Raw genomic sequence first — 26,625 nt, 5'->3', positions numbered from 1 at the left:
TGCTGTTTAATTGTTGTAGCACGTTTGTCTGCTTAAGAAGAAAATATTCTGCCACTGAACTGTAAGCATCAGCACCCATTATTTTTCATATCCAAAAAAATGACACAATATCAATTCAGCACTATAGCCACAAGGCAACCAAAATTTTCTGTACTCCTCTAGAGCATGGCAACCACTAAAATGGTTATATACAATTTAATTTCTTGTGACTTTAATGTTTAGAAATCTTAGTGCATATATTATTCTATTGTGTCCAAAGAGTAAAAAATAAAATTAAATTCTAAGATCCTAAGGCTACTGTTTCATAAACATTTATTAGTGCCGGAAGAACCAAGGCCAGTCTCCCGCTGCCCGGCCCCAGGCTGCTCAGCCCGCCCGTGCCCTCTTCCCTCAGGGCAGCGTAAGAATTTTGGCACTTGGAGCACAGAACTAGACCAGGAAATTGGTCTGGGGTTAAAATTAACCCAGGAGGAAAAAAACACCACCACCACCAAGAACAACAACAAAAACAAAAGGGGAGTCGAGCTGGTGAAATTTAACTTGGCTTGATTTCCAGCATCTGTTCACCAGAGCAGTGCCATGGCGGCACGCGCAAGGGAACGGAGCAAGGGCATAATCGAGCGGTCAGGCACAGGCAGAGCCAGCTTCTTTCAAGCCACAGAGCCAGTTTAAGGTGCTGGTCAAACTGTGGCATTAGAGTCTGTATTCTCCAACACAGAAAACAGACTAATTTTATTAGTTATGTAATTATTACTTTGGAATCTATACAATTATAGCTAATTTAAAATGCCACTTTAACATTATGATATATTACCGTGCAAGTTCAGGTAGAGAGTAAGATTTAACATAATACAAAAGACTTAGCATTTGCATTTTTCCTGTTAGGTACCTGTGGTAAATGTAAATTACAGTGCAATAAAACTGAAACTGATTTCACAGCACCATAAAATTGCTCCTGCTGCATCCAACCTCCCCACCGTTTTCTTGCATTAGTGTCAGGTAAGTGCTTGCGTTAGGCTTCCTTACAAATATTTTTTAACCTAGTAACACAGTCTAGCAAGTTTCAGCTCTCCTGCATTATCAGCTCTCTCTGTGTGTGCATGTATCTATATATCTAACTTCTTTCTGGCATACTCAATAAAAACATTATTAAGTTTACTAAATTAAAAGTCATTCTTTTTTTAAAGTTTAAATAAGTTTGTATTTAAAATAGGACAAAAAGTTTAAAATATACACATAAGCAAAGAGAACCAAAGAAAAATTTATCAACCAGCCTATCTCTTGTAGATAAAATGTGATTTTAAAGCATTGTTTTAAACATAGACATGCAAAATTAAGACAGTAAGTCTCTTACTGTGAATTGTCTTCATTATTTATTCTTTTCAGTTCTCTTATGTGAAGATTCCTAACTCTTTCCAAACGTTCAAGTTCTGCTTGTATTTCAGCTTCCTCCTGCAAATGAAAAGAATGAAATATAAAAGCTCATTTGCTCCCTGTTTGAAAAGGATATTTTTACCCCTGCATCAATACTAGTGGTGATGGAGGAACATTACACTACAAAACCCTACCGAACTAGAGAAAAGCAGCGCTTTTCTCTTAAAGCCTAAGAAATTCAGAGAGATGAGGCAAAAGCCTGTTTCAAGGAACCTTTTCGTCCACGAACCCACAGGTAACGGGATGCTCATGGTTTTGTTCTGCACTGTAGGGATGCTATTTGAAATGAGAAGCAGCTGGGTTTTGTACCTCAGCCAAGGAGGGAGATTATCTGGGAAGCGGTCTGAAATTGATGTACAATGAAGAGAAGCCTGAGATATGTGCAGTTATAGATTTTGTACAAACTGACAAATTAAGGAAAGATGCTTAAAATATTTTGAGGCTGAAGTGCAAACCGAAAAAAGGAATACATCATTGTAACAGAAGTGTTCTTCAGGTGTTGATATAAAACACCAAAAACAAGCTAACTTCAGAAGATTTTTCCATTTATATTTTATCAAAATTACAAAGGCAGAATGTGTGTTACCTAAGATTTCAAGTGCAATTTCAAAAGAAGCATGTCAGGTATGAACACATTCCTTAACTAATCTAAGCACTTAAAATTATCTCATCTTTATGCTACATATTAGAGAATGCTGAAATCAGTTCAAATTCAGTTCTCTGATCCAATTTATACTGTGACTGCACAACCTGGTGGTACTGGTAAAACAGAGGGCAACAAGTCATGGCACAAGGGGATGGAGGCAGAGGTCAGAAGATTGGGGGAAAAAATGCCTTAAGCTGGTATTTCCAAATATTGTACATTGTAAAACCACATCCTGAAACAAAATATACTTATATCATTTATACCACACATTAGATGAGCACATTTCCAACAAGTTTAAGAACTCAAACCAGAGGATTTCAGAGGATATCCTGAATTCCTTCCTATGACAAGCTAAGGGAAAAAAAGCAACAAAACCCCCCAAGTAATTAGATGAACCTTCATTCAGAAAAACAAAATCAAATCTCTAATAATTTAAAAGCTGAACTAGTTAACATTAAGCTGCTAGCAAAACTATGTGGACCATTTGCTCTCCCTAATATATATTATCATTTTTGTTCTGTTTACACCATATTAAGTTCTTCTTTCATATATAGATTCTTCCTTGCAGTTCTCAGTTAGATATCCTGAAATTATATGCAGTTCCTTGTAACCCATTAGTTCTCTATAAAGATTTCTAGCCTTTTTCCTCCATGCAAAAAAGGCCACACATTTATACACACACAATTGTCTATGTTCTTCCCAAAGGCTGACAAAAAAAAAAAAAATCCATCAGTTATGCTTCTTTTGGGCTTTTTTTTTTCATATATTATGCAATTCAGTGGTTCTCAAAATGTGGTTCATAGGCCAATGTTAGTCCAAAGAGAACTGGCTGGTTGCATTGTTTCCAGTTGTTATTTAGGACACTCAGGCTGTGAATACCTTTAAGCAAGAATGAACCAGCTTAGCTGCCTCAGGTCACTGCTATATAAAAGGAAGTGAGAAAACAAGAGCCTCTCTCCAGGACCAAAGCTGCTAGCTGGAAAAGAATTTCCTGGGGAGCAGAAGGAAAAGAGAACTGGTGGTGGCAGCATGTACAGGGCACCAAGAATAAGAAGAGCACCAGGAAAGCCTTTTGAGAGTGAAAAGGAAGAGAAGCAGACAGCAAAACAGCATATACAGAAGGAAAGAGAAATAAATATAGCCAGCAGAGAAGCATTAGCAGAGAAGTACAGAAGTGTAAAAAGGAGGTAAAAAAAATTATTTTTCCTAGTAAGAGAAAAAATCTGTACCACATGTAAGAATTAAAATGCAAGTATATATTTTTATTACTACTTTTCAATATATGCAGACATGATTTGCTAAGAATTAACATTTGGCTCCCCTCTGGCACTTAGTCAAATAAGTTCCTTCTTAAACAGAGTACCATAGCACTGATGCTCAAGGTGAAAACCAAATTTGAGTATTAAACAGCTTTGTAACAGCTTCCTTCAGATGTCACTTAAAATTTCCATTAGACTTCAAACAAGCTAAAGCATGGAAAAAGCCACAGACTTTCATAACAGAATTTCATATGAAGCTGGTGCTGTTTCTAAAGCATTAACAATGAAGACCTATTCCTACACAGCCTACCTCACCAGTGCCCAAAAGTTTATACATCCCTATCACAGATTCAAGTAATTCCTTGTTATATTCTTTAAAAAACAGTGCCAGTGTTCTCAAGGGGCCCAGTTCAGTTTATGATAGTAGGATTTACAATAAGTGACTTGTATATTTGAGGAGAACCAGCTAGAACTAGACTCTTGCAACATTTAAAGGGGAAGAACACAATGACCTGTTTTGATGACCATCTCAAGAACTACTGCTCAGAGGATAAAACATCTGCCTACTAAATATGCAGCATYGCTAGGGAGTTTCATTTAGATTTACAATTTAGTGGTATTTTCTTTCACACTTATTGAGGTATTTCTGCTTGCTTCAACTGTCATTCCCTTTTCACAAGCGACTCCTCAAACACTTTGCTTAAACATGCAACACTTAAGATATTACCAAACTATTTTATTACAAAGATTTATTAGAATGATTGGCCATAAGGAAAAAGCACTGCTGGATTTTTTCAAAAGTCAAAGAGTGGAGTAAAATATCTGAGAGCAAAAATAATTTTAGAGGATTCCATGAAATTAGGAAAATTTTTATTCAAAATATTTCTCCCTTGCTATATGCAGTTACATGCAACTGATAACAACTGAAATGGATACTATAGATGATGAAAACATGGTATTCATTCAAAAAAAGCCATGTTCTGTGAATTGGACTTTTCTTTAAAGTCAAAAGCTAACGTAAGAAAAGCACATATCAAGTTTGGCTGACTTCACTTCTTCAGCTCTGAAACAAGAGCAGCAGTGGTGGTGCTTGGGACTTTTACAGCCCTAGTATACTTTGCTGATAATACTGTTTTTTCCTACCTTCCATATAACTGTTATCTTCAGCTATTTTTTCCATTAATAAAGAACAGTGTTTTCAAATCAAGTGTATTCTAGTTTTTGTTTGAAACAGCAGTTAAAGTGTTGAAACTAAATGAAAGCAAAGGAAGAATGACAATTATGAATTGATTTTTTTTTAATTCATAGTATTTGTAATTCCCCAAACTAACGCATTCTTAAATATTTACCCAAGCAGGAAGAAATCCATAAAGAATCATAAAAAGGTAAGATCTGAGGTTAGCCTCAATCCCTTAGACATTTCCTTTTTTAATGAGAAATATAACCAGAAAATTTTCTATTATGAGTACTTCAAAGAAATTGAACAATAAGAATATTCAGAAGATATTCAGTTTTCAGACATTAATTCAATTTTTACTTTTGCTTTACAATCTATTGTTAAAAAAAAGTTAATATCCTCTGCGAGATAGGATAAACAAGTGCAAAGTTTTTTGCACTCTGACCAAGGAATTGCCAGCACAGTGTATTAACCCCATTGCATTGTTTCTTCTGCATACGTACAAAAATTGTGCGAAATCATCTCTCTGTTATGTTCAGAGTTCCCTATGTCCTTCTGTCAAAACACCCAAAGTATCCCAATCAGAATGTGTGCTGACACACATCAATGACAACGAGAATTTGTCATCTTGAAACACGTCAGTTCAAGAAACAGACAGACAGGAAGAGGGAAAGAACAAACGCTGTTTAGTTTGCGTAACACAAAACAATTCTCATTACTTAAAGCCATTCTATTCTTTTCCATATTTACTATTGGTGCTGTAAGAGTGTGAAACTTCTGTCCAAATTAAGAAGTATAATATTTCTTCTTTCTAGGCAATTCAAGTCCATAGGAAGGACACAGGTGAGAATAGGCCACAGGACGGAAAGCAGCGAGCACTTTGCCGAACGATTCCTTGTGTTCCAATGGCCTCATCTGAGCAGCTTTTGGAAGTGGGGCAACACACATTATGACTAATAATGTATAATAATCGCATATAGCAGAGAGTATTAACGACAACACAACACTGAGACCACCACTGTTTTTAAAGTCTACAGAGTTAATTTTTAGTCAATAACTTAAGAGCAACATCACTGTAACAAGGATTCAATGAATCAGTATAGAGTTACACTGGATGGATTCACTACTACATTCCTGTACTCCCAATGGTCATGGCAAGTTGCACCAGAAGAAGAGAAAGTCATTATTAGGTACAAAATCGTATACTACTTCCGTTATTATGCTTTGTGATCAGATAGCTCTAAACAGATAGCTCCTTATTTTGATAATACTAGTTTCTACAGTTTGGGGCATGGCAGGAAAAAAAAAAAGGCACCTTAGAATAAAAGACCATATACATACCTTTTTGAGATGTCCTAATCGAAGTTTGAATATTTCTTCCTGTTCGTGATATTCTGCTAGAGTCAAACTGGAAAAAAAAAACAAAAACAAAAACAAACATAATTATAGCTTTTATATGATGGTAAACAAAAGCATTCATATTTAAATACTACTGTAAATACTGCATCTTATATTTATGATTTACAACCACAAAAACCATCTGAACATCCTGGTTTTTAATTTCAGGATCAAAACATATTTATAGAAGGCCTCTGTCTGGAATTCTGGAATATTAACTGCCTCTCCCACTGGACTGTTTCTGTTCTCTCCGACAGTTTGTTAGATTATCTGGTTGTCTCCTAAATCACCTCATCATCCCAGAATTTTAGCTGATGATGCTCCACTATTTTGTTCTCAACTGTAGCATTTAGTGCACCAAGAGATGGAGACTGAGAGATTAATTGGACAAGATCAATAACATCGAATTCTTGATCTGCGACTTAAAGAAAATAGTGTAAACCTACACATTTTGAGTTCATTAACACACTATGTTTTGCATGAAACCATAAATTCAGTTTTGAATAGACACGTAACTATTTTGCTTTTTCTCTTTTTATCTTCCTTCGAAATCAGGCTCCCAGTTATAATTAACTCCATGGTCCCTCACTGTCTGGAAACCTCCCAGGACAGAAAGTCAGTTATCACCCCAAGGATCCATACTGTTTATATGAACTACTAACTAAGAAATGCACAAACTGACTGGGGACAATAAGCATTTGACAAACAAACAGAAAACACAGAAGTGAACCTCTTACAAACCACCAAAGAAAAGACACCAGACTTCATGTTCCAGAGAAGCCATATACATGTTGAGGGGTTAGGGGGATGAGAAAGAAGAAAGAGTTACGATCTTCTTGAAAGCACTCACACAAATCCCTAAAAAAAACACACTAAAATGGTGAAAAAACTAAGGCTGGATGGCACACACATACTGTTTTACCTAGATCTATTATTTCTTGCATGATGCAAAGCTAAAACTAATAGCATAGTATGCTTTTACAAAGTTCATATTTTACTGGCTTCAATTATCAACTGTCCTGGGAAGGTAAGTCATACAAAGTGCTTCGAAGGCAATTCACACCCTTTACTGCAGTCTAAGGAGCTAGAGTGTCTTGAGAACCATCAGTAGTTTCCCCAAAGATGAGGGACACCAGTTCAGACGTCCCTCACACCAGATGCCAACTTTCATAAAATTTGCAGAAATTGAATCATCTGCAAGACTTCTAACCTCTCTTTTAAATTTGGATAAACAATGTCTTAGTTTTCAGAATTCTAAACCCTGTGTGAGTTAATCAGCTCTCAAAAGTTGCTAATAAAAGAGTGCATCTTTTCAGGATAAAACTTGGTGCTTCTGAAGCTTTCCTTTCCTATTCCTGATTGCAGAAATAGTGGATTTTCGCTGCCTTTTCTCTGAGTTGGCCAGAAGATTGAGTCAACCAGATACTTTCCATGAATATTAATGACATTGCTGGATTCTTTTTCAACCACAGCATCTAAATTTTCAAGAACCTGTTACAGCTTCACAAGCCAGTTGTTATTTCATCAACTTTCTGGTCTATCACATATGGAAAACACTCAAAATCAGGTAAAAAACCCATCCATGACCACATCCTTGTTGGAATTTGAGAAGGAAGAAGTCCTTTCTTTTAAGGAGCATCATGCAAAATTGCCTTGCATCTTTTTCCGTACTGGAATGAAAAGCAGTCCTGTATTCCAGTCACAAAATCCACAATTATTCTAAAGGCAACAGGCATAAAAAACTTCAAGAGAGGCAAAAAGGTTCGGTCCTTAGTATCAGATCTTGGGACTGAACATTTGCATCGTTCTCCTGAGAGAACCTCCTCTGGGTATCAACAATTTATGCTACATCTTAAAAGAAAAGTTAAAGCAAATGTGAAATGGGGTGTCTTGCTCTAATGCATCTGCCAGACCAATCACAGAGTACCCAGACCATTTATAGCAGCATCCCTGACATTTTTTCAATAATTCTACTCAAAGAGCAAACTACTCTAATACGGATTAAATCCTCAATTAAAAAGGTAAAGAAGCCATGCCAAAGTGGGTGAGGTTGAATATTATTTTTCCCAAATTCTTGTTTGCAGTATAAATTATAGGTTTGTGCATCTATTTCCAGAAACACAGATAGTAAACTTGGCCTTTCTCAGCCTGCCAGGGAGAAGAACCTCTAGAGGGCTTAGCAAAGAGGAACCACAAGTAAAATGCACTGAAAATACAAAATTTGTAACATGAGACCTTCCAGAATTTTCACTGAACATTGAGAGCCCTAAAACCATACGTCTCCCGGAAAACTAACATAATACAGGAAACCTGTTTTTTTTTAAATAATCTCAACTATCTGTGCACAGAATCACGACAAAGCGCCTAGACGACTCTGACAAGCACTGCCTTCCAAAAAGCTCCTAAACAGTCCTGATGAGCACAGAGCATGAGACCAGTTAAACATTACATTGAAAACATTAAGATTCGAAGTCACTCTTTCCATGTTTCCATGCTATATCCCAATAAATGACTGTTTTCCTTTATTCCCTTTCCTTACAAATCTAACTCTAATAGAGGCACACCATGATCCACAGCAGCTTGACACTCTCGTTGCTGACCATCCCAATGTGAGGGCAGGCACACAAAGCACTGACCTGTACACAGACACAGCTACTTCAATTTTCTTAATTTACTTATGAAAAACAAAGCTTTACTCCCTCCTATTTGGAAACATTTACTTCCTTAAAAAGCAGGGGTTTATTACTTTCCCTCTATAAATACACTGCAATTTACATTTATGCTGTTAAAATAGCATACAACGAGTAACAGTACAGTGAAAGGATGACAGCGTGCTTGTTGGCAGTGTTGGGGCTATAGGCCACCAGCCCCCTGCACTGCATGGCCTGAAAACACCGATCCGCCGCCCGCTTCCCAGGGGCGCATCGCTGCCCGCACGCCCGCCCCTCCGCGGCCTGCCCAGGTAGCCCGCTGCGGGCCTCGCCTCTGAGCGGCAGTCACCTGTAAGGCACCCTGTTTCTGGTGGAGGGAGTCGCTCCTCCATCACCTGAGAAACCTGGGCCTCCTCACGTGAGGAGGCAGAAAGGCTGAGGAGGCCACAGGAGGGATGTCAGCCCCCAACGGGCTGCCACCACCCACTAAACGAATTTAAGCCAGATAGTCAGGCTTGAGGCTAATCCAAGGAGCGTTTGGGCAAGAGGGTACCTGGGAGCAGGTTGCATGTGTTCCGCTGATAGAGATCGTCTGATCCTGACCATTGTCTTGGCCACTCATAATTACGGTGCAATAAATACTGCGTTTAACTCTCTGCAGCCAAATGAACTACCGTACACATGCAATAAATTCCAGAAATTACAAAGAAAGCTTTGGGCACGCTCTGCGCAGGCAGCGTAATTCCTCTGTGAAGTGCAGGGCCATGGCATGCCACCTTCACTCATCGCTGGGAGCCTCTAGACACTCTGCCCAGCCAGGAAGGCTGGGTATCCCTGACTTAAACATTTCTTTTACTAGCAAAATGAGCCCACCAGTATTTTAATAGTGTTTTCAGAACGAAATTTCAAAGGTTTTGACACAGTATGCATGGGTCGACCTAACTGACCTTCTTTTCACTTCTCACTCAAGTTCAGACAAAACCTTTTTTTGTAATCAAAGCATACTTACTAGGGGGTACAGAGCAGACAAAAACCCACACCAAAACATAACGGCAATGCATTTCTCAGTTGTCATGACCTTAGGCCTGCTATATTTACAACAATCTTTACTCCCACCTTTTCCCAATGGAAAAATCATGCCTATATATGCACAACAGAATGCCACCATGCCCAAAGACAGCAATACGCGCATGCAATACTTCACGTGGCCATATCTCACAGAAATTAAACAAGTTTGTTGGTCATGATTTTTGAAGCGCTCCTTCCCTGGTCCAAATTTATTCTCATTCAAGTTCCTAGAATTTCTGCAAAGAGGGGCAAACGCTGACCAGCCTCGAATGGGCTGATTCAAGTTTTCCATGAGATCTTTCGCCATGTCTCACTGCCATTGTTTCCCAGTTTGCCTTAGAAAGAGAATGCCTCGGGAAAGGAGCTGTCTTTACTCGTCCCGTAAAGCCCAGACACATTGTTGGCACTTAAGTCTGAAAAAGTTTCTCAAAATATTTTTATTTGTTCCATACAGAACGGAATGCTCCCTACAAACGATGCATTTGTTCTGCTACATTAGCAAACTCTGCAAGCTCTCTCTACCCTCCTATTTCAAATTATATTCAGGCACAAGGATGCATGCAGAGTCTCATGGAGCAACTGGGAAAGCAGAAGAAGAAATGATTGGGAATTTATTACAACCAAAATAGCTGAAGCTGGAGAGGAAGGGCTACACTACCTAAACTAAATAAAATACTGTTTCTAGAAATTATTATTGTCTAATGAAATAAGAGCTGCTTCAAAAAAGTGGAGCCCAGCATTGCACATACCATCTCTCAAGTCACCAAAGAGCCTGGAACAGATTTTTGAAATATTTTTCCACGGCTAAGAAGTCCACGTCTGTTTCAAGTAAACGTTTTTTCTTTAAATGCATTTCAATTTATTCATTTCAAGCAAGACTAATAAAATGACTTTGTTCAGTAAAAAAGTGATCTCTTGCAATTGTCCATGCCAGGACAGTGTTTAGACTCATCTAATACATGTTATTTAAACACCAGCACCACTGTTCACTCACAGAACATTAACTGATGGTCACTTTTGTGCTGCTAACTTTAGTGAAAAAAATTTTGCTTTTAAATTCATATCAGAGGACATAGTATATTCAACTACATTAGAACAACACGCATCAAGAATACCTCAGGCAACACCTTCAGTTGGTTTCAAAACAGTTAAACGCTATTTTCAGAACTGGCTTCCATGATACTGCTTGTTACAAAGCTACAGATTATTTTGTCTCATCAATACATGCAGTTAAAGCCATTTTCTAAAACCAAACAATGCAGCGGTAGAGATACTTGTTGCTAACAACTGTTAGCAAGTTTTTTCTTTTTTGGTTTATTTTAAGAAAGGCTGCCCCAATCACTTACATGTACGCTGCACTGATTTACTACTGGTTTAGCTCATTAATCTCAGCAGCTCTGCATTCCCCTCCAGCCACACATAAACAGGACCTCTTCTATTTGCCTACACTGATTAAGATTGCTACTTTCAAAGTAACAGAAAAACAGTGAGAAGTCCAGTGTAACAGCAGAAAATCACATACAATAGATGACAAATGAACTCTTAAATGGAAAAGCACAACAGTTGTTTTAACAAGGTACCCAAAACACATATATTTAGTTCTGTACTGGGAAGAAGAGAGGAGACAATAAATACATCACACAAAATTATAATAAATCATAAATACAGTATTTTTTAAAACCTTTTCAATTAAAGGCACAAGGGCATAATGTGGCTTAAATATTTTGTGATCCCAGGACACATAACAGACCTTCCCAAAGGTCTGAAACAAAAATTATAAGCTTATAGTATATGCAAGCAATCTTGTATCCAGGTTATATTAGAATCAAGTTAGGATACTCGAAGGCAAACCAGTTTTGATTCGGTAACAGTTTATGTATATGCTAGTATTAAATGCAAAAAATGCAATTATGATTGCTCTCTGGCAATTATGTAACCAGTAAGCATTTTCATGTGCCATTTAACATGTAACTGGTTAAGTCAATTTAAATGTGAATTTGATTTTTTTTTTTAGTCATTTGAAAATTATATGAAACTGCCTAACACCAGAAACTTAAAAACTCTATCAGGAATTCACCTTGTCCTGCATACTAATTAGATCATATCTTCTGCATTGTTTTCCAAATTATGCTTTATCATCTCCTAAAACAGCAATAAGATTATGGAAATTTAACATAAATAGAGACATGGCCAAATGCACCAGTCAGGTATACTAATAAATAATATTAAATAGGAATAATAGTTGGGTTTTCAAAATTATTTTTTTTAAAACAATTTGCATGCTGATGATGAGTAGTAAAAGCAATACAGAGAGTTCCTCTGGACAAATAAAAGAAAGGAGAATTCTAAACTTCCTACAACCATCACTTCAATATTTATGTTTATTTCTATTTCACAGTGAATAAAGTTATGGATTGTCAAATCATGGAAAAAAAACATCACCAACCATCACCTAGGGAACACATTCTCAAAAAGAACCATTCTGGTTTGCATACTTCAAAGAGATCTTAAAAATAAACTCAGTGCCTGAAAAGCAACACTATATAAACTCTCACTATTAATGTGGAAGCTTAATGGTAATCTCTAAACCAGAAAACATGCCCCATGTACAATCTGGAGCAATAACACCAACTCAGTGTAACCATAAAAATACTAGTATCTCATTGATAGGTTAAATGTTCAAGGTGAAGATTTTTTTCTGATTATTTTCAAACTAAGAATTGGCTAGAGCCATGTTAACTCAAGCATTATGCAAATATTGCCTGGATCTCCATGCTAATAATTTTGAATCTTAGTATCAACTAAAAAAAAAAAAAAAAAAATCCCTCTTTGTTACTATGGAATAGACAAACTCACATAAGCAGCACAGATTGCGTAAGAAAAGTGATTTACCCTGCTATTCAGAAGTATTAATTATGTTTTAAGAGGATGAAACATAGGCACTAAGTGTTACTAAAGAATCAGGGTGATGACTCTTCAGCTCTCTACCAAAGCATACCTGTAACACTATTCAAGACTTGCTTACAATGCCAGTCTTAGTACTATATTTTCCTATTTCTGTCCCAGTCAAACAAATTCACAGTGTGAACCTGAATAATGATGCTTTACGCAAAACGTATGCAGCTGTCTTCAAACTAATGGTACAAATAGATATATTTTGTAGATCAAACCAGAGTCATTTATAAAGTGACTCCCACACATAACCAGGTATAAATTACTACATAGGAAAAGTGATAGTTGACCATGCGGGACATACTTAGCCTACTTCTGCAAACAGAACAAATTTGTTAGTCTTTTTAAACCTACCTGTTTACTTTTTATTTAAACTGACTAGGCACAGATACACCATCAGCTGCAGCCTCTTAGCATCAAGGGCAGTAACTGGGAGTAGCAATTTCTTATAATACTCAAATTCAACTATCAAGAACACATCTGTCTGTGCCCTGAATGGCACCATTTCTGTCTGCAAGAAAAAATGTCACATGGAAAATGGAAAACTCTTTGATGGCTCTCAATTATTATGCTTATATGACAGAAGATTTCTACATTCTCAATATGCAAAATGGGATCAGCAACTCCTGACAGTTGCTCTCAGGATCTGTATTTAGAAAGAAAAAAAGATATTTTCCCTGTGTTTTTAGATAAATGTCTTCAAATTCTAAAGGCTGAAAAACATTTTTCATATCAGATAAAGATTGTTATATGAAAAATGAAGTGATTTCTATCTAAAGAAAAGGTTCCTAAACCAATATAGGTCAAGAATAGTTCAACAGATATCAGTGACATTACAAGAGTAAGAAACTAAAATAAAGACTTCCCTAGATTAGGAGAATAGAAGAAACACTGCATAAACACAGAACCAGCCTTTCTCTGGTAACTTTACCAAAAATAAATTGGGCAATTGTACGGCATCTTCATAGGCAGTGGTGCAAATTTCCCTAACATCAGCAAGTCCTCAGTGAGAAGATAGTTGTTGAATATACTGAGTGTCTTTTTATGCTGTTATTTGAATAGAACTCACACAGACAATATCTGAGAATTTATGTAAAAGACTGATTGAAATGTTAAACTTACAGCTGTGGTAAATTGGGTCTAACAAAGGGATCATTTTCTGCCCCATTCACAGCTTTATTTTTCCTCTGCTTGGGTTCAGAATTGGCAGATGGTGCCTGAGAATTATTTGTAGTTGGAGGCTTTCGCTTGGCCAAGAGCTTTCTTTGCCTTTCAATGTCTTCCCTTTGTTGATTCACCCATTCTTGCTGCCTGTAAATCCAAAAAAGCTTTATTAAAATTTCACCATTTTGTATTTTTAAAAGGACTATTTTTCAAACTGATAAAGCATTAAATTTAATTTTTTTAAAAAAACTTCCTGTTCATGTGAAAATGTTTCCTAGGAAAAAGAACAGCAATATTCTTCATGAGGTGGAAAAAATTTCACAAAGTTTTGGCACAATTTACTTTTCACATGTGTTTTTTTGAAAGTGTTGCACAGTGTTTCTACAGTGGAAAAAATGCATGTCTGAGCTGGCGGATACCCTGGTTTACATCATCAAAAGAAAAGCAACAGAGTCAACAGGGAATACCTGATTGTTTATAAGCCAAATACTGAATTCGAGCTGACCGCTCCTAAATAAACCATCAGGTTGGTTGTATGGCAAACAGTTACAGCTTCTCTGCAAACCACATATACAGGAATGGTCATGAAAAACAAAATCATGAGGTATTAATTATGCAAGGGATTCTCAAACCTGTAATGTGGACCTATTTTTTTAAGACTGTCTTCAAAAACAAACGGTCCAGGCAATCACATAATGCTAAGAGTATATATTCCCCTCCAGAAAACTAAAATGCTGGTGAATTACATGCATATGTATACCCAAAGACTGAATCAGATTTTTTTTTTTTTTTAAACCAAAGAACATCTCTCAAACCACTGCATAATTACTTTTACCACCATCACTGACTGTCTCCCAGGCCCCATCTCTGCTAAGGTACCTGTTGAAGCAGCTCTTTTCCTGCTGGCTGCTTTCCCCCATCCACTTGCACTAGACCCTAGCCAAGGGTTTGTCCCTCCTTCGCACTCCTCCTTCAACGCGATGAAGGGCTGCGTGTCTGTAGAAGCTGCTACAACGAAGGATGCACAGGGAGCACCTATGTGACCAACAAGAACTCCATAGACCTCATTTGCCCTGATGCATGGTTAGCTATTTGAAAAAAATCACTGATCTAGTTTTATTGCTCTTTCTACCAGCTGAGCTGAATAATTATGTGCTGTTCATTTAGTACATTCACACTTTTTCTAAGGATAGTTAAAATCAAGTGAAGCCTAATCATCTTGCAAAGACACCCAGCCTTAGGATTCTGTCAGTTGATTAAGGGAGTTCTGTACTGTATTCTCAGACTTCAAAAAGCAAAGCAAAATACAACGTATGAAAAGCAGCTCCAATCCTAAAATCTCTTAGTAATAATAATAAAAAAATCCACTAGAGGGAACTAACAATTACTGAGAACTTTAAGAACATAACATTGACTAACTTCACAAGATTTTGAAATGCGAAGCCATCTGTCCACTGTTCAGTAAATGAAGCACCATGACGAACTGTTGTAAAATGCCCCAGGCGTAATCTGTCTTGCATGCTCTTCTCTCTGCTTGCCAGCTTTTCTTGTGTGCTCTAAGAAAACCAGAAATATTCATACTTAGTAATACTAAAGTGTTCAAAAAGTCAGTAAAGTACTTGGGCTTCTTCGTCCAACAACTTTCTATGGGAAGGGTAAAAGGAGAGTTGATGAAAATACCTTTTATTCTAATTTCTGCAGAACTCAAACATCTGCAGTTGTCAGAATTGATACTGATGATGATGATGATTCATGCACCAGAATATCTAAGATTGACTCAGATCCCATATATAATGTTAACTGGTTGTCATAGTTAACAAAAACATTTTATTTGTAAACACAGCAAATCTGATAGGGCATCAACATCACACAAACATATAATTAGGATATGTCTATACATGTCTATTATACATGAGGCATGCAGTTCTAAATAAGCCTGCTTAGCTACTAAAAGGAGTGTATCTAGTCTACTTAGCCTGGAAATTCACTTGCCGAAAACTAAATTACTACTTCTACCAAACTGACTGGGTTCAGGAATCTCTACAAGGGAAGGCACTGCACCAGGTAGACATAAATGAAATCAGATATTCACTTGCAGTAAGTAATATAAGCAGCTGCTTGTCTCAGAACTGTCCACTACTACCACAAGTATCCCTGGGACGTGATAAATGACTGACCCCACCTAGTATGCTTCTGCACAAAAAGATAGAGTACTGCGAACACTGCTGATGGACAGAAACTTCTCAAATGTTTTCTTCTTAAGAAATGCTTATGACTGCAACCACAAAAAGTGAGGGAGAAGCTGATGGAATTAGGGATCTTTGTGCAGTCAGACTTCTAGACTGAACAAGAGACCTACATGGCCTCTGAAGGAAAAACCGCCTGTGGGATATCATGCAGCCAAAAGCTGTCTACCTAGCATCATGCTGAACAGACCGGATGCATCTTTCCTCAGTATTCCCATCATGGTGGAACTTACAGAGGAATGTACTTAACTTATTCATGACACGCTAGTGAGGAAACTCTCCCTAATCCTCTTACAAATCAGTTCAAGAGCCTGTATTTGACAGCAGCATATAGCAGCTAGTATTAGGAAACCAATTTGGTTGTCCACCTTATACTTTTTTGTAGTGTAATTTGTAATAAACTGATTTTCTATTCACTTTTCTTTTTTTATTTTTTTAATAAAATTATTTGAAAGAAGAGGAGGTGAGAGAAACAAGGTGTCCTTACCTTTTAAGGAGAAGTGCTGCTAGTTTAAATATAATTGGCATTAAATTTCAAATTGACATCTCTTTTAAAGGAATATGAAAGCAAGTGGCCCAATTCCTGCCCTTATCTCCTTTAATTCTGAGCTAACATATCATTTTTTCATTTTACATCAAAAATTATCCCCAGTCACTTAGGTGTCTCACAAAGAGATTTTTTCTGTCTCCTTCTCATGATGGATTGAGTTTTTTCATCTACTTGTAATCTTATTTTTAAAGTTTGTCCAGAAGATTAGGCGCACTCTAAATTCCCATCTTTTATGCTCTGCTATATCTGAATTACCTATCATGGGGAAAAAAAAAAAAAAAAAGAAGAAAAAGAAAACCTTTACATTTAAAAAGGCACATTTTCCACAATCTGAATAAAGCCCAACATTTTGCTTTGCCTACTCAAGCTTAAAAAACAAAATAAAACAAAAAGACAAACAAACAAAAAATCCCACCTTACTTCCAGATAGAGATCACACATAGGAAATTTCAGGCTCAAAGACAAATTTGAAAAAGTTATGAAAAACTGAAAGCAGCAGAATCATAATGGAGTTTTATAGTGTGTTCTCACAGTTTTTAGCCACAAGCACTTTAAAAACAGTAAACTTACCTTTTCAATCAGAAGCTTTTTGCTCATTGAAATACATTTGTTTAACCTTTCTTTATATTTTTCAAGTAGCTTTTGTTGTTCATCTATTTGTCTTCTAAGATCACAGTTAGCCTTATTAATACAAAAAAAAAAAAGCTTACTGAAAGAATTACTGAATCACTATTTTTATCAGCTACCATAGAAAACAAAGGTATCTAACTTCAACGTGTATCTTCTTTCACGTGACTAAAATAAGGAACATGTATATGTATATATAACATGTATATAGAGATATAAATATATTTGTTTGCCTATATATACACACACACACAAACATACACATACCTATAGATATAGGCAAACAAATCTCATTTCACAGATCTAACTGTAAGATCACAACTTGTAAAAGGATGCCTTTATTCCTTTTTTAAAATAAAAAGGAATGAACCTGAATGAAACTGCATTCATGACCATTATTTCCTTTACACTGAGCTGCATTTCACATTACAAGGCACTCAGCCTAAAATATAGAAGCACTGTATTAGTCACTCTTCAAGTCTTCCAACATTAAACAAAGTTAAATTTTAGCTCCAGATCCTTAAGTCATGTAAAATTGATCATTTTTTATATAAAGAGAAAGTAAAAATTCACAAAAACAATTCAATTCAATTATCTGAGTAAAAAAAGAATAACAAATTCCCTATGTTTCATTTATATTTGTCTTACTATCTTAGAAAAACAGAGCTATATTGCCTTGGCTAAAACAAAATGGAAGAAAAAAAAATTAGCTTTGTCTGTTCCATATTGTTGAACATATGCTAAAACAGACATCCAAGAAGTCTATACATACAGTTTTATACAGAACGGTTGCATGGGTGAATATGCACTTGTCCACATAAAAACACTATTCCAAGTCACAAAGTTTGTTTAGTTTAGTGTTTATTTCATTAGTGTGTGGCTTAAATTTTTCATATTTCTATGTAGCATGTCTCTAATCGTATTTTTAGGAGCACAAGCATAAAACTCCTTTATCTGACGGCAGATCTTAGCGTATCATATAACATAGGTTTCTTATTAAAGGTAGTTGTTTACTGCTCAAGACAATTTCTGTCACAATCACTTCCATTCTGAAACCGCCAACAGTTGCTGCACTGATGACTGCTATTTACAATTAAAACAAAAAAATCTATTATGTGCAATTATAATAAGAACTGCAGGAATTAATCAACTGCCCACAAAACAATATCAACTTTCTTTGTATCCTCAGGTAAACATATTTAATCATTAATAAGTCATAGTACAGAAACAGAGAAAAATAAGCCTTATATATTTAATTTCGCAGATTCTCAGTTTCTCAAGAAAAAGTAATTACAAGAATTAGAAAATATTTCCACCTTTTTATGTAGATAACTCCAGACTAATTTTCTAAAACAAGGATTATTCAATTTTTAAAAATATTTGCTACAGATTCACTGCCTGTTGTTCTGAAATAATATCTTTATCCCATGTTTAACACTTACCCTGAGTAAGTCATCTATACGACCTTCTTTCTTTTCCAAGTCTTGATTTTTATTACTTTCTAGTGCAGCTAGTTTCAGCATTGTGAGATCAGTCTAAAAAGAATATTTTAGAATATTTAATCCTGTTCTTTAACAATTGCAGCATTATTTTTCTCACTTTTGTTACACAGAGAAATGAACTATTTTAAAACATTAAAAAAGACTGGCACATCTCATTTTTATGCATTTTGAAAGTGATAGGAAGGTTCTTATTCAAAACTGCTTTCTCTCTTCAGAGAGATTGCGTACAGTTGGGATGAACCACTAACAGTTTAAAAATTTCATCACTAATTCAGAATTAATTGTTCATAAATAAGCATACACAGCAGGGCAAGAATGTAAATGTCAACCAATTACTTAAAATCCTCTGCATTTGTTCAACAGGTAAAGCAGCCTTGCTCTAACTAATTGGGAAAGACAGAAGCACAGATCACATTAAAAATGGCAGAGAGGATACAACAACTGCTTTTGGCTTTCAAAGGTCACAACAGATCTAACTATATCATATTTTAATTATCATCTAATTTTTTTTCTTCAAGGTTATATTTGAACTGTAATCTGACAACGCTAGCTGTCACCTCAAATACTGTCTGCAAGAGAAGCCTCCTCTCCTGACATCACATGACAGCTAAAACCTTGAGCAAAAGCATACTGCATCCATCGTAAGCTAACTGCTCATGAGGTGGAAGCAGAGTAAGTGCAGAATACAAAACTAATCAGAAGGATTTAAATTATGAACTGCTGAACTTGAAAATATTTTGGCAAACTATAAAAAGCAAAGCTTACAAAAGCCTTTGAGAGTTCAGAAGTAGCTGAAAGACAAACAAACATATGTATCAGTTTTTCTTGTAGTCTGAAATTATATGGCATAGCTCTACGCAAAAGTGCTTACCTGAGTAATTTTAAAAGATAACTGCTTTGGTTGTGTGATAGGGTGGTCCCCGAAAGCTAATGAAGTAGGAGAAGGACTATTCTGTCGAACCTAGAATGCAAGAAACCAAAGGATTTTAGATACAACTGTAATACTCAGTTGTGAACATAACCTTGTTTACAAGTCTTAGCAGAAAAATAATATAGCATGGAGAAAGATGATGTTTTTATTATAGAAGATAATAAAATGCTCCATTTGGAGTACTGCATCAAGAACTATCACTATGCTGTTAAATATCACTTGTATTTTAGAAATGATGCAGTACGGTCTGAGAAAACTAAAACTGTCACTTTTCAGAAACAGACTGAAAAATTTAAGACAACGCAAGACTGACATAAGGCAACTCCAGTCTTACACAGACTTATTTTTCTAATCCTAAACTTTCACAACTCAAAAATAAACTAAGTTGAGTTATTTTTGAAGAGTTTCTTTCTGATGGGAGAACCAGASAGGGGAAGCTAGTGCAGATCAGAACACAAATCCCTTTACTGGAACTTCCCTCAAACCACTAGTCCGCATGAATGAGACAGTTTTCAAGCAAACTTTCTTACTCTCTATACTGCTAGTAAGAAAGTTGAAAGCACATGGAATAAAGCTGAAGTTTACCAGCAGAGGAAACAAATTTTTTCAAAAGGATTGGCAGAATCTGTCTTGCCATTTAGATCACGCAAGCAAATGCCTAACACTGAAACTGTGCACATAAGGGGGAAAAAAAAATAAATTATGGCTAATGAAGAAAATTTTAAAAGGACACAGACAAGTTAGGCATCAATTACTAAAAAATTTCTGGTTTGTCAAAATCTTAGCTTTTTATGTCCTGAGCTAGAGCTTCACTTTCCTCAGAAGCAACAAAAACAGGAGCAAACTGCCACTTTTTTTGTGTGACGCTTGTGAATAGATGTCATTACAACCTTTTAATATTTATACAACACTTTGCATTCACACTAACTTTCAGCTTTCTTTCGTACTTAAAAATTATGTTTTCAAAAAAGTCCCAGTGTTAAAAATTGCTTCTAGAAAATTTTAGTTTTAATATTTAAGTTGATCCTGTTTTGCTGTTGGAAAAAAAATGAATTCCTTCCCAGAATGCCTTCCTTTGAATATCTTCCCCTGTAAATAGATGGTTTTCAATTCACGCCGCTTTCCGAGTATGCGGGTATTGGCAGCAGTTATGAAGTTCAGCAACTTACAGAAGAAGGGGCGGAATGTGAATTCTGAGGAGATCGGATTGCAGGAGGTACACCCCGCACCGGGCTCGAGCCGTTCCCACCTTGGTACTGAAGAGAAGATATGGTCCTCAAATTAGTCAACCTTCTTATCAAAATACATTAGACGTCTGTTGAATGATACAGCCCACCTATACATAATTTTATAATTTAGAATGTGTTGTTTGTATTACTGTAGCTGTTGGCTATCTAAAGAAAAGGGGGAAAGAAAATGTTCTTCATATTTTAGCACAGGCTGCACCAAGAGATCACATCTTTAAGGTTTAACAGTTGTAAACTTTTATTTAAAAAAAAAGTACCCTGTCAGGACCTGTCCATTACAAGTAAAATTTTATAACATCCCCAAAAAATTGCTAGACCATAATATATATAGTATTTTCATATGCAACTTGAAGTACGGCATGTTACTAAGTTCAAAGAAAATCTGTACTGTCACTGTGGTCTGGTACCCCTAGTAAGTTCACAAGTACCTTCTACAATCGCTTTCAAAATTAAAAAGAAATAGTAGTAAATTTTTAAACAACAAAAAATTTACCTCAAAATAGTCACTAATCTTGTGACCACGTCCCCCAATATTCTTTCCTGAAACAAATATATTAATACATTAGAACTGATAAAAATATATTGTTTATAGATATGTATTACACTTTTACCTGTATGGTAATTATAGCAAAGTCTTATCACTTGTTAACTGATTTTCGCTGATGTGCTAATATGGGATCTCCCTATGTAGATAATTAAGGTTCATATCCCCACCACTGCAGCCACAGCAAAGAGGTTTGCATATTCCATTCCTTGAGGAATCAAACTATATCAGACTTCAATTCCAAAACCCCACAGATTTTGTACAGATTTGGCAACAAGTCTATACATCTTCTAGATAACAGGAAACTCGCCTCTCATCTGACAGATCAAACATCTAGCGCTAAGTCCCTCCCCTTTTCAAGCACTGTCACAAAATTCACGCACTTTCAAAGTATCAAATTAACCAAGTCTATTGTATTATATGCTCTAGGAGAGTTATTTTGCCCAAACGGTCAGCCCAAGGATTTTCCCAAGTGCCAATAACAGTGTGGGCATGGAGGATGACCAGTAGTTCCATTCCTCCCAGCCTGACTTCTAACCAGCAAACRTGCAGGGTTAACCAGGGAGATAAACAGAGCAGAATGAGAGAACTGCCTTTCTTTCCTCTCAGTCAGTACCAGGACTTCAGGAGCACCAGTTTGAATAGATCTTTCTTCAACATGAGTGACCAGAACCATGTGCAGCACTCCAGCAGAGATCTCCCCAATGGCTTGTCCAACAGCATTAACGCTGCCTTCTCTTCTGCTGTAAATTGGCTGATAAATCTTGAGACTGTATTTGTCTTTTCCACAGGTTGTACTAACTGTTCAGAGACGTCTCAAAAATAGACCACTCTTCAAAACTTTGTTCTTTATAGGCAGGAATTTTTGGAACACCTTAGAAGATCATTAGCCATAGTCCAAAGTTAGACCTTTGCACTTTTGACCAAAGACTTTCATGCTTTTCTATTGCTTCAACCCTCAAGAATTCTTTCTAGTCCAATATCTCTCTGTACTGGCATGGCTGCATAACTTTAACACTCAGAAATACCATGAAGAAACATGTCAAACCTTTGTGTGTCAAGACTTTTAACAGAAATTTTTAGATAAAATAATTCAAAGACCTGGAATAATACCACTAACTCCTCCAACAGATAGTCTTCCATTTTGTTTACATACCACTGCTACTGCCCTCTAGCCAGCTTTTTTTTTTTTTTTTTAAAACACACCACATAATTGCACTAATGATTTCTGTCTTCTTCATGCTTAATTCTCACACACCACTAATCAAATGCTTTTCTTTCATCTGGAGAAATTAGACAGAATCTATTTCTTTTTGGTCTAGAGCATCTATTCTATGTCATGTTACATAATTCTGTGTGAAAGGAATACATCAAATTAGTTGGGCCCAGTCAATCATGAATACATTTATACTGATTTTATCCTCCTTTCCAACCACATCCATCTTCTAAACAATACTTTTCCTCAAAATTTATTGATTGCTTTCCATATTATGGAAATCAAAATCCTAGGTATGCAGTATACAAGAGCGGAATCTCTTGCTCCCCCTTTTCTACTGTAATAGCTGTATTTGCTGTGCTTATACCATACTGTACTACTCCAATAGGTTGCAGTTTCCTATGCCAGTTCTGTACAAATACTGCTGTGCAAAATATTTGGTTGCACTGCTGCTGACAGTTAAACAGTAAGTATAAGACATCAGAAACATGTTATCTATGCCAAAATGTTCCTAAAATTTCTATCATCTCTGATTTCAATTCCTGTTGGTAGCAGGAAGGATGGGCTGCTAGAACAATGGAAAAAAGATTTTTTTTCCAAGTTCCTTGAACTAACCAGGTCTCTGTGAAACAGCTCTTACAAAGAAATGAATTTTAGTCAAACTAATTAATTCTTCAACTAATAGCATGTTGCACCATCAAGCTTTCTGGATATGCAGCCTACAGATATACATCTGAAGTGATACTTCCTAGCTCAGTTTGCAAACAAAAATGCTAATACAGATGTTATCAAAACTATTTCCCCCCTTCGTTTGATGAATATTTGCCTAGAGATTTAATTTCCACCATTTCTCCCAAAGAAGATTAAAGAGAGGAACAACAAAAATTACGTTTTGTAAATGCTGAATTGGAACTAACTATCTCATCCTGATTCCCCCTGTCCTTCTAGTCCTCTACACTGTAAAACAGTTCATAGAGAAGGAAGAAGAAAATTCAGTTATTTTTAAACGTACATGAAGAGCAAGCAATTACACATGACAATCAGTAATCCCCTTTTTCCCTTGCCTGCTGAAAAGAAATACAGAGCACAGAGGTATTTTGGATGAGAAAAGCTGCTATAATTCTTGAGGTACACAGAATGTTATCACAACTGCAAGCTATACAGGCAGCAGCACACAATTCTTATAGGCAATTACCAGCCAAATTCAGGTCTTACTTGATGGTCCCTTAAGATATTTAACTTATCATCCAAAAACCACAACTTGTCTTACCAAGCAGAAGCACAGATTTTTTTTTTTAAGGCCAAGAGTCAAAACTTTGTGCCTGTATCATTTAATTAAATGCATGCAGTAACTATCTAATTTATGTACATTTTAGTTTACCTTGGCTGCTTTCACTCTGGGTGTCTGCTTTTCTTTTTCGCCCTCTGGAAGGTTCTGACTGTTTCTTCTCTGGAGTCTACAAAAAAACAAAAGAACATGATCCAACAACAGCTCTATTTATTTATATCACTGTGGTATTATTGTGAAATAAGCTGAACTCCTCATTCATAAAACATGATTTCACAATTTAGCAGAGATGTCATTTTAGATCTTAGCTGAATTAGACAGTATGATCCTTGATCAAGCAGATACATATAAACTAAAAAAAGATTCTTAAGAAAGTGAAAAATAGTTCTTAAATATTTTTTCCAAGGGTGATTCTGCATATGAATTGCAAAGCCATTATATCTTTTCATCCATTCTGGATTTTATGAACACAATTTTATTTAAATTATTGCTACATTTCACCAAGATCTTGTGGTTATAGCTGTGAGTATTTTAAAGCTCTATATTACATTTAGTGAAATAAAAAAGTGATTCCTGACGGCATTTTGTACACATTGCCACAATATAAACACTGAATTCTGGTGCTTCAATAGGAAGCCAACAATGTTACTCATTTTTATAGCTGTAGAAGTCATCCCTAAACTAATGTAAGCTGTAGACTATAGATTTTTAGAACCTGCTTCCGATTAAAAAAAAACAAAAACAAAAAACTAACTGCTCAAAATTTGATACCTACCCATTTGAATTTTCTTCCCCTCATTATATTTGTATCTCAAAAAAGCCAGAGAAAACTTGTTAAGTTTTTCTTAACAGTGCTCAAGTGTAGACTTGTTAATTAACAACTTATTTTACCAACAATTTATATAGTTGCCTAGAAACTATAATCAAGAGCATGCAACACATAACAAGAGAGGGCTGTTGCTCTCCATTGATCCTAGGATTTGAATCTCCCCTGTAAGTAACTTCGACAAGCTGCTCTGGTTCAAGGAAAAGACACTGTTGTGTATTCAGCCTCCAGGGAACCCCATACCAGTAACCAGAAAAAGCATAGAAGCCATTAAACCAAGTCTATTTTACAGTCATGAAATCAGTGGTCCCAAATGCCTTGGAGTAAATTTGAGATAAGTGATAAGATGCTTCATTATTTTATGACACCATCATTTTATGTTTTCACCATTTTTGTCACTTTGGGTTCAAATTATTCTTTTTGAACACAGCAAACATCACTAAAATTCAAATTTCAACCCACCACTAAAAACATTTCAAGGATGTTTCAGTTCCAAAATCTTCACATGGATACCTTCAAATATAAAGTTACAACAAAAATCCTAAAATATTTATATTGGCAAAGGACCACTTAAAGTTACCTGATTTCTGTAGAAAGTTATCAGTCTATAAAAGAAAGAAGTAAGGACAAGATAGGTCTTACTTCCTTATCTATATCTTACTGTTTATATGATTTAACTCTGTCCATAGCTACACAAATACACCTTTAGAAGTTTTACAATTGTAACTGTTGTACCGGGCTGCAAATAGAGTACAAATTACATATACATATTAAATTTTATTTTAAATAGGATTACAAACTCTTCCAAACAAAGATCTCTGTCTTTTACAGTGCTATTATATATTATCCAACTGAACACTGCACAATTCTGAAAATGAAGCTATATGATTCTACAAGCAGAAAACATAGCTTACAAATATTATTTTAATCATTTACAATTACTGTAAGGGTAAACAGCTAATATTAAACTATCTTTCCACAAAACTAAATTGAAAATTTTTAACCAAGCATTTTCATCTTATTCTTTATTAATTTTCCAGCTTCTAGTGTTGCAGTTATCATTCCAATATAGCCACAGTTTTACCTACCATACCAAGGCAGCAAAAAGTTGTATTTACAAACTAGTTAACATCTAAACATTTAAAACTTCCCAAGAAAAATTAGTTTCCAACCACAGAGTGACTGGTTTTCTATTTAAAAAACAGACTTTTAAAGAAGTTCATATTTTTAAACCTGAAACTCAAATAATTTGTAAATACCTATTTCCTTAAGCTCTTCTCATTTCTTCTACTGGTTAGTTTAACCTTCTGATGTAAAAAGTATTAGCACACTAATGAGGTTTCTAAGCTCTCCTAACAAGGTCATTTTCACTTTTTCTAAGTGCAGGATTCATGCGGCAATGCACAGTGCACATCAGTCCCTACCAAATGCTCTCCCAAATCCTTGCTAGCAAACGGAGCCAGGAGCCCCAGGCAGGGCCGGGGCTGGGGCTGGCACGTACGTACCCGGTCCCTGTCCCCTGCTAAAGGAAGATTCAAGCGGCTGCCAGAGAGCCACTTCACAAGATTTACAGACAGCCAACATTTAGATTAAAATCCTACTACTTTATGAGCAAAACAGAATGTTTTTGAAGTTACCCAAACTTAACCTTTAAAGCTATTTTAGAGTCACCCACCGCCTGGCATGTTAGCAGAGCCTTTCACATCATGGTCTGGATTCTGCTTTACCCCATACACTTCATGCGGTTCCCCTAGGCCTTCTCTTCATATTTACAGTTTTTAATCTTGGCTTTTAACATTCCCTTTTATAAGACAAACATTTGTAAATGCCAACTCTCAACTAATTCACCTCCTTTCAAAAATATTTAGATCAGTATTTCTATACATATTATGTATAGTT

At 36.0% G+C, this 26,625-nt stretch overlaps 1 protein-coding gene across 3 annotated transcripts in view; it reads right to left on the bottom strand.

Moving 5' to 3' along the window:
* TLK1 (tousled like kinase 1) overlaps positions 1–26,625 on the bottom strand; it is a 64,525-nt gene that overhangs the window by 13,431 nt on the left and 24,469 nt on the right. For 2 of the 3 annotated variants that reach the window (XM_026061401.1, XM_026061403.1), the window contains exons 4-13: positions 23,994–24,069; positions 21,346–21,392; positions 20,775–20,861; positions 19,546–19,635; positions 18,615–18,707; positions 17,116–17,226; positions 15,169–15,305; positions 13,708–13,896; positions 5,858–5,924; positions 1,355–1,452 (exon numbers count right to left, since the gene is read on the bottom strand). In XM_026061401.1, the coding sequence (XP_025917186.1) occupies positions 1,355–1,452; positions 5,858–5,924; positions 13,708–13,896; positions 15,169–15,305; positions 17,116–17,226; positions 18,615–18,707; positions 19,546–19,635; positions 20,775–20,861; positions 21,346–21,392; positions 23,994–24,069 (995 nt within the window). The remainder of the gene's footprint in view (positions 1–1,354; positions 1,453–5,857; positions 5,925–13,707; positions 13,897–15,168; positions 15,306–17,115; positions 17,227–18,614; positions 18,708–19,545; positions 19,636–20,774; positions 20,862–21,345; positions 21,393–23,993; positions 24,070–26,625) is intronic. The other variant, XM_026061402.1, reaches the window with a different exon arrangement.

Source organism: Apteryx rowi, unplaced genomic scaffold, assembly GCF_003343035.1.
Source record: "Apteryx rowi isolate R43461 unplaced genomic scaffold, aptRow1 scaffold_180, whole genome shotgun sequence".
Lineage (NCBI taxonomy): Eukaryota > Metazoa > Chordata > Aves > Apterygiformes > Apterygidae > Apteryx > Apteryx rowi.
Note: the sequence above shows the minus strand (reverse complement) of the source record. Positions and strands in the feature narration are given on the sequence as shown.